This window comes from Triticum dicoccoides, chromosome 2B (genome assembly GCF_002162155.2).
Source record: "Triticum dicoccoides isolate Atlit2015 ecotype Zavitan chromosome 2B, WEW_v2.0, whole genome shotgun sequence".
Lineage (NCBI taxonomy): Eukaryota > Viridiplantae > Streptophyta > Magnoliopsida > Poales > Poaceae > Triticum > Triticum dicoccoides.
In genome coordinates, this window is record NC_041383.1 from 261357097 (window position 1) to 261366313 (window position 9217).

The 9217-nt window shown below is 50.8% G+C and overlaps 1 protein-coding gene across 2 annotated transcripts; it reads right to left on the minus strand.

Annotated features, from left to right (window-relative positions):
• Positions 1–3907: 3907 nt before the first annotated feature.
• On the minus strand, positions 3908–8775 carry LOC119363423 (putative receptor-like protein kinase At4g00960). 2 transcript variants are annotated; one of them, XM_037628776.1, is made up of 7 exons: positions 7910–8775; positions 7676–7798; positions 7465–7586; positions 7162–7378; positions 4668–4905; positions 4421–4574; positions 3908–4320 (listed from the first exon to the last, which is right to left on the minus strand). In XM_037628776.1, exons 1-7 carry the CDS (start codon positions 8739–8741, stop codon positions 3982–3984), a joined length of 2025 nt encoding a protein of 674 aa, XP_037484673.1. In that variant the 5' UTR covers positions 8742–8775; the 3' UTR covers positions 3908–3981. The 2 variants fall into 2 exon arrangements, with proteins under 2 accessions (XP_037484673.1, XP_037484672.1); XM_037628775.1 differs by having other exon boundaries at positions 4668–4908.
• Between the last annotated feature and the right edge of the window lie 442 nt (positions 8776–9217).

Below are 9217 nucleotides of genomic sequence, written 5' to 3' on the forward strand. Positions count from 1 at the left end.
CCGCGGCTAGGTACCCAGCTTCCCAGAGCTCCTTGATGTTCTCCTTTGTAACAGAGGAAGCCATCCACTTGCCCTGTGTGCCCCAGATCCGACATGGCTGGAGTACTGGGTGGCAATGGAAGAGATTGGAACTTGGGTGCTGGAGCTCGAATGGCAGATGGGCAGAGGAGGAAGAAGGCGTGCGGTAAAAAGATGGACCTTTATCTTCTTATAAAGGTAGTGGGTATCAAGCGTCCCCCTCCCCGGAGCCTTAAATCTCGCATATTCCCAAGGGAACGTGTGAACGGCACGGTTGGATTACCCAAACCCTTATTAATAGGAATCCCGTGATAAAGGGACACGATCCTTGCTTTGACAAGACGTGCCTATGACCGTGCCTCGAAACATGAAGTGGGGGCCATAAAACGGTTCAGAATACTAACGAGGCCAGGACATAACGCCTCGCCGGAAAGATCGCCTATGGACGTGACTTTCTTTGTTACGAGTAATTTTAGCCTTACAGCTTAAGGATGTAATTATTAAACAGAGCCGGATACTATTATCATATGTGGAAGACTGCTTTGGAGTATTCGGAGAAGGAACCTGCCTTGCAATGCCGAAGACAATCTGCGTGCCGGATACATCGTCATTGAAGCCCGGTTCAGGGGCTACTGAGGGAGTCCTAGACTATGGGGTCCTCGGGGAGCCGGCCTATGTGACATGGGCAGGACTGAAGGGCCGTGAAGATACAAGATAGAAGCCCTTCTCCTATGTCTGGACAGGACTCTCCTTGGCGTGGATGGCAAACTTGGCATCCGGATGTATAGTTTCCTTCCTCTCTAAACCGACTTTTGTTGGGGAACGTAGTAATTTCAAAAAAAAATCCTACGCACACGCAAGATCATGGTTATGCATAGCAATGAGAGGGGGAGTGTATCTTCATACCCTTGAAGATCGCTAAGCGGAAGCGTTTATCAACGCGGTTGATGTAGTTGTACACCTTCACGATCCGCCCCGATCAAGTACCGAACGTACGGCACCTCCGCGTTCAGCACACGTTCAGCTCGATGACGTCGTCGCCTTCTTGATCCAGCAAGACGGGCGAAGTAGTAGATGAGTTCCGTCAGCACAACGGCGTGATGACGGTGTTGGTAAAGAACAATCTCCGTAGGGCTTCGCCTAAGCACTATGGAAACTATGACGGAGGATAAACTAGAGGGGACGGGGTTGCCGGCACACGGCTTGGTGTTTCTTGATGTTTCTTTGGTGCTAGCCCTGCCCCTCTATTTATATGTTGAGCCTTGGGGTCAAAACTTGGAGTAAAAGCCTCCACAAGTCGGTTTCACCCGAAAGGCAAGAGTCCTTCTCGGACTCTAGGGCCAGACGCCAGGGTTCCCGGCGTCTGGACCCAGACGCCAGGGACCCTCGCGTCTGGCCCCTGGACTCCGCAAAACTTTCTTTTGCGCCTTCCAAAAACCTTGCGGGCTTTCCCCTTTGGCCCAAATAAAGTGTTCTCGTACCCAAACATTTCGGGAAACATCCGGAACCCCTTCCGGTGAATTCTGGAACCCTTCCGGAGACCAAACACTATTATCACATATATCAATCTTTATCTCCGGACCATTTCGGAGTTCCTCGTCATGTCCATGATCATATCCGGGACTCCGAACATCATTCGGCCACCACATACATAACTCATATAATACTATATCGTCAACAAACGTTAAGCGTGCGGACCCTACGGGTTCGAGAACTATGTAGACATGACCGAGACACTTCTCTGGTCAATAACCAATAGCGGAACCTGGATGCCCATATTGGCTCCTACATATTCTACGAAGATCTTTATCGGTCGAACCACATAACAACATACGTTGTTCCCTTTGTCATCGGTATGTTACTTGCCCGAGATTTGATCGTCGGTATGACCATACCTAGTTCAATCTTGTTACCGGCAAGTCTCTTTACTCGTTATGTAATGCATCATCCCACAACTAACTCATTAGTCACATTGCTTGCAAGGCTTATAGTGATGTGCATTACCGAGAGGGCCCAGAGATACCTCTCCGACAATCGTAGTGACAAATCCTAATCTCGAAATACGCCAACTCAACAAGTACCTTCAGAGACACCTGTAGAGCTCCTTTATAATCACCCAGTTACGTTGTGACGTTTGGTAGCACACAAAGTGTTCCTCAGGTATTCGGGAGTTGCATAATCTCATAGTCATAGGAACATGTATAAGTCATGAAGAAAGCAATAGCAACATACTAAACGATCAAGTGCTAAGCTAACGGAATGAGTCAAGTCAACCACATCATTCTCCAATGATGTGATCCCGTTAATCAAATGACAACTCATGTCTATGGCTAAGAAACTTAACCATCTTTGATTCAACGAGTTAGTCAAGTAGAGGCATACTAGTGACATTATGTTTGTCTATGTATTCACACTTGTACTAAGTTTCCGGTTAATACAATTCTAGCATGAATAATAAACATTTGTCATGAAATAAGGAAATAAATAATAACTTTATTATTGCCTCTAGGGCATATTTCCTTCAACTTTGCAACCCTAGTCCCCCCCGGTGCCTATATAAACCGGAGGGGTTAGTCCTTAGAGGCAATCACAGTCATATAGGCTAGACATCTAGGGTTTAGCCATTACGATCTCGAGGTAGATCAACTTTTGTAAACCCTATACTCATCAAAGTCAATCAAGTAGGAAGTAGGGTATTACCTTCATTAAGAGGGCCCGAACATGGGTAAATATCGTGTCCCCTGCCTCCTTTTACCTTCGATCCTTAGACACACAGTTCGGGACCCCCTACCCGCGATCTGCCGATTTTGACACCGACAATACCCATTAATGACGTTGACCATTGTTAATCCTCCATGTGTCGGCCCCTTAATCATCAACGGAGCCATGTGTCAACTATTCATTCGAACAAGTATTGTCTGTCCAATGCCGACATGCGCCTATGAAGCGACGATATGTGGCATGAACTAGTTAAAAAGACCGACCCAGTCAAAGGCATGCTTAAGTCCCACTACGACTTGTGTCAATTAATCCCGGCAACAGTCTATGGGACATTCGGCATTATTATGGTCCGTCGATAGTTGCGGCCCATTGACAAACCGTGTTGACTTTGGACCATTTACAGGTTGATGTGTCTTTCGGCCTGTTAGCGTCAGGTATTTTCTTTGGGCCCATTTGCGGCCAAGTGTCTTTTGTCCTATTGATGGCTTGCGGTTTTATTTGGCCCTTTTATGGCCCGATATATGTGTCTTTTAGCATGTTGACGGTCTGTCGTGTTTTGGGCCCATTTTTCGGACCGAGCTGCTTTTGTGGTCTATTAGCGGCCAGTGGTGTTATTGGGTCCATACAGTCCAGTGTGCCTTTTCGGCATGTTAAAGGCCCATGGCGAATTGAGGCCATTTAGGGCCCAACATATACTTCGAGTAGGCCGGAGAGAGGAGGCAAAGTGCCACTGGCAAGGTGGGGACACATGCAGGGCTCGATCCTGCCAGTGAGGGCTCAAACCCTAGCTCCCCCCGGTGTAGGACGACACACTAGCAGAGGAGAACATTTTGACTAAAATGATTTCTTTTGTGTTCCCATTTTACCCTTGGACTACTTTTGAGAGGGAACAAGGACGCGGTTTGAAACGGTGCAATGATGAAAATGCCCACACAAAATCATGTGCAGTAAAACGAATCTGGACTGTTGCGTTCACTCGATTTAACGCCCATATAGATTTGATGTACCATAATCAGACTCTGATTTTAATTCCAATGTAGTGAGACCTTTTGTATGCCAGAACTTAGCATCTCCCTGGCTTCATTTCTGTGCGATCGGTCATCGAGTTAGTTGCTTAATATACTTCATTTTGTTGTTTGGGTGTTTCAAAGTGCATCTTTTATCCAAGAACCAAACCCTGATGATATTCCAAACCGCTCTTGTTTGTCTTTCGCTTATCTAAGATACAATATATAAAAGAAATTATCTAGGATATGCGTCAGTAATTGTGAGCCCATTCACAGAGGTGTTTTCAAAGACCACCTCAGAGCGGTTGTACACGTAGATGCCCTGCTGGCATGGCGGAGAAGGTGAGTTTGAGTCTTCCCCGAAGAAGAATGCAGGCTGTGCCGGTGGCTGAAGCTCCATGTCCTCCCTGTTCAACATGAAGATGATGGATGGGATGTCAGGCCTGTCGTCAGGGTCTGCTTGGACGCACAGCAACCCAATGTGGATACATCTTAGCGCCTGGATTCGGGGGTGTCCTTCAAGTGATTCATCAATCATCTGTAATATCGTCCCTTTGGTCCAACAAGTCCATACCTGTTGACATCAGTTTGTTACTACTTGAAACTAGTCGAAAGATATGTTTCATCCATGATAATAAGGTTGCGGGCTTGCTGCGATATACAGATCCACTTACATCACTTAGGAGATTCACCGTGTCCGTCTCGCAATCATCGGAGCCGCAGTTCCTCCTCTTGGTTACAATTTCAAGCACCAAGACACCAAAGCTGAAAATATCGATCTTTGGCGACACGTTTCCATGTATTGCATACTCTGGCGCCATATACCCGCTGCAGATGATTATCAGTTAGGCATAGAAAGTTAGAAACACATATCTTGATATCTGCAAATATGTGAAAGCCCTTTTGTATGCAGTTGCTTACTATGTTCCAACAACTCTAGCTGTCATGGTTTGAGTATGGCCTCCGACTTGCAGCCTAGCTAACCCGAAGTCCGCAATCTTCGGATCCATGGCATCATCAATCAGAATGTTGTTAGCTTTCAGGTCTCGGTGGATGATCCTTACGCTCGAGTCCTCGTGAAGATACATTATGCCCTTGGCAATTCCGAGAATGATGTTGTACTCTTCATCCCATCTTAGTGTGTTTCTTCGACTAGCATCTACTGCAACGTATTGTTCAACTTTTATCAGGAGCTGCTAATGGAAACTTCAGTAATTTCTTACACTAACAGAATGTACTTTGCACTAGTCTAACTGTCTACGGTATGGACCTGTAGCAACTTCCTTTCCAGAAATGCTACAGTGAGTATTAATGACTATTAAAGAAGGTATTTCCAAACAACTCACTTCATGATTCCTCTGTTCTGCAAAGAGAGCCTTGGCTCAGTGGTTGGGCATGCGGTTGTGCAGCCTAACGACCCGAGTTCAATTCCTAGAATTGACAGGTGATGCACGGGGGTTTTCCCCCGTTTATTGAGGATCAAGTTTGGTGTGTGGTGAAACCACTCATCAAGAAATATCTTGATACTCATTTAAAAATATCTGAGGACCATGTTTATCTTGGTACTCATACTAAAATGGCCGTATGCATCCCTAGTTGGTGCAGAGGCCGGGAAGTGAAATTCTCTCCCATTTTTAAAAGATACGACAGCGATTCCCTCGTCCCGTTCCCTTGCGTCGCCCTCCCGAGGGCGACTCGGGGGCACCGACCTCCCCTTCCCGATTCCTTCCCTCGCCGCCGCCGGAGACGGGCGCCGGGTCCCCCGCGCGGCCGCCGATGAGGGTGGCGGCGAGGCCCTCGGCCGCGACGCCGCTCGGGCTCGGGCCTAGGGTTTGAGGCGGCGGCCTCTGCTAGTGAGGGCAGCGGCGTCCTGGCGGCGGGCGGCGCTCGCCGGAGTTGAGGGCGGCGTCTACTCAGCCGCGCGGGCGGCGAGTTGGCGGTGGATGCGGGCGCCGCGTGGAGGGATCCCCTGCTGCTCTCCTCGCCAGATCTGAAGACGGCGCCCCCGTGCTGCTGCTTCCTCCTCGTCAGTCCGGCCAGATCCGGTGGCGGACTGCGTGGATGTGGGGTTGGGAGCTCTGAATCGGAGTAATTTCTTGGCCGGCTGCGGCGGCCACGACGCCGGCGGCGCTCTAGGCGCTGTTTCCTTCTTGAAGGCGGCTTCGAGATCCAGCTCCCTCCCCCTCGTCCTCCCCCTGCACCCGGGTGAAAATTCACAACTTTGGTTGGGCGGCGGCGGTGCCCTGCTCCGTCACCTTCTTGAAGGCGCCGCTTTGGGTCCGCGGGGAGGTGGGACAGCTGCAGCGCGTTCTTGGCGTTCCTGATGGCGGCGGTTCTATCTTTAGTGGTGTCGCTTCGCCATGGCGGTCGGCTGGTCCGGCTCTCGTGGTGATTGTGGTGCCCAACTCTTCGCCGTGTCTTCCTGGGGTGCTCCCATCCCGTTCAGAGAGGCTGGAGGTGGAGCGGCTTCATCTTGCACGGAGCTTCGGTAGAGATGTCAAGTCATTCCTGACCGACAGGTGCTACGCTTTGTCATGCCTGGTCGGCAGGTGCTACGCACGACAGATCTTCCAAAGACTTCAAGCTATGTCGGCTGGTGGTACTTGGCAGCATGGTGCTGATGTGTATCAGTGGCGACCGCGACGTGCTGAGCTGTTTGCGCGTAGGGAGGAGGTGCCGTTGGACGCTGTGGTGGCGTCGACGACAGCTGGACCGAGCAAGGTTGATGCATCAGTATAGTTCTGAAGATGGAGCGGTGGCAGTTGGCGGCGGCGGCCTCTGAGTGCACGCCGGACCGGTGAGACCCATGCCCGGCAGGCGTCCTGGATGGGACCTCAGGTCTTAGATATTAGGTTTGGCTGCGATGTCTGTTTGGTATTAGGCCCAGGCTATCTGCGCCTCTTCATCAACTGGATAGAGTTGCTTAGATGGCGGCTTTAGTCTTACTGTTGTATTACTTTGTAAGGTCTTGTGAGAATAATTAATAAAGTGGCCGTATGCATCGCCCAGATGCAGAGGCCGGGGGTCATCCTCCTTTTCTAAAAAAAAATGATTCCTCTGTTCTCGGCATATTTTGGTGGACAATTTTGTATCACAACCAACGGCTAGTTTTTCATGAGACCTGACGTACCAACTAATATAGTACTCCCTCCGTCCGGAAATACTTGTCGGAGAAATGCCTAAAAATGAATGTATCTAGAACTAAAATACATCTAGATACATTCATTCCTCCGACGAGTATTTCCGGACGGAGGGTAGTGTAAAAAACGCTCTTATATTATGGGACGGAGGGAGTAGTTCCGTGTTTCAAATCTCACAATATTCTGAAACACGTAGTACAAACTGATAACTCAGAGGAACATTGAAAGAGTTTTTAGTATATGGAGATGTGAGTGGAAAGGATGCAGGGAAATACCAAAAAGGAAGTTATCGAGGCTCCCGTTCTTGATGTATTCGTACACAAGTAGCATCTCCTTCTGATGCCAGCAAAACCCCAGTAGCCTAACAAGGTTCTTGTGCTGGAGCTGTGCCAACACCAGCACTTCATTGCGGATCTGATCCAGTCCATGTCCAGCACCAGCACCATCTATAAGTTTCTTCACTGCTATTTCCTGCCCGTCCGGGAGGTTTCCCTGAAGCAGAGGTTATTTTTCAGTAGAAGAACAGACAGAGTGCGCCAAATAGTTTCACCCTGCATTCTCCAAGCTTGTCTATTTACCTTGTATACAGTTCCGAAACCGCCTTCTCCAAGCTTATGCTTCTCTGAGAAGTTTCCGGTTGCCTCTTGCAGCGTCGGAAAATCGTAGATAGTGCACTTCCCCCTCGCCATTTTGTTAAATGCTGTTCCACACACACATAAGAGACGCCACTACAGTTTGTAGTGCCAATAATATCCAGTGCTTTGAGCAAGCAGTTGACCAGTTACTCACAGTCATCATGCTTCTTGGCCTTTCTTCTCTTGAAGCGAATAAAAGCAAAGACTGCAAGAATCAACATCAGGACGGCGAAACAAGCGGCGCCTGTAGAGATCCCTGCCACTCTCCCTTTCCTCCCTGCATTGAAATCAAACAATGGATACAACATCAAACGGAGTTTTCAAGTAGTACGTACGTGGAATGATGTGGAATTTGCGCCAGATGGGGAAACCGAGAACCAGACCCGACCTGCTGGCGTCTCTGCGGTAGCAATCGAAGGCACGGCGGCGGGTGCTGGTGCCGGCGGCGCCGAGAGCTTCACCATGGCGCCGCCCGTGTAGAACGGGTTCACGCCGTACCTCAGGTTGCACCAAACCCCAAGAGCTCGGCCGCTAGACTTCCCGTTCTGGAACAAGAACCACGGCGCGGCTCCGATGAAGCCGCCGAGGCAGCCTCGGCACTGCGCGGCCGTCATCTCCGGCACGCACTGCGCCAGCCCGTAAATCTTCGGGTAGTACGTCGCGTCGAAGCTCCCCTCGCCCGTGGCGAAGTACTTCTTGGCGGGGTCGCCGCGCGCGGCCACGGCCTGGTCGACCGTCGCGTTGAGGAGCGCGAGGGCGGCGGCGTTGAACCAGGCCGCAGGGGCTGTGAGGTTCTCCTCGTCCGAGGAGTAGGTGCCGGCGGGGGATTCCACGCCTATGAAGTCCAGGAAGCGCTGGTCGGAGAAGCGGAGGACGCAGTCGTCCTGGTAGATGGCGACGTCCTTGCTGTTGGGGCAGCCGCGCTGCGCGCCCGGGAAGCCCGCCGCGACGCAGGCGCGGCAGGACGAGGCGTTGGCGTCGCCACGGCAGAGAGCCAGCGCGGAGATGAGGTCCGGCACCACGCCCACGGTGGCCGTGGCGAAGCCGGCCGGCGATGCCGAGACGTTGGCCGGTAGCGCCGCGGCGAGCAGGCCCAGATTGGTCTGGTAGGTGCTGTTGGCCGCGTAGGCGCCGCTGGCGCATGTGGTGGACTGCCACTGCGTCCCCTGGGCCGCGGCCAGCGGCAGCAGCACGACCGCGAGGAGGTAGCCGCCCAGCATGGTTGTCTCTGGCAGAAAGCGGAAGAGATTGAGGCACGAGCTGGCTGCACAATCGACAAACAACAGCTCCGGGATTGCCATGCAACTTCGCGAAAGAAGCGGTTCAAAAAAGGAAAAACTTGAGGAAAGAAAAAGGGTACTGCTGCAAGTGGCTGATTTTGACCCATCAGTACAGTCGTTGAACTCAACTTGTCCGCGTCACGACGATACTACGCAAGCGCGCCAGGTTTCGGCTCCGCCGGGATCGTTGCCGTCGGGTCAGGGGCTCTTAGGCCGTGTTTGCTTCGTAATTCTAGTCTTAACTAAAAAAGTTCCTAATCCCAAAAAAGTACCTTCCGGTTTGTTTTCAAGGACTAAAAAATCCGTAGTCTTTTTTTTGATGTTATTAAATGACCATGTTATCCTTAATATACAGAGAAATAACAATCAAACAACACCATGGCACGGCGGGGCAATAGGTGCAGGGAGGAGCATGG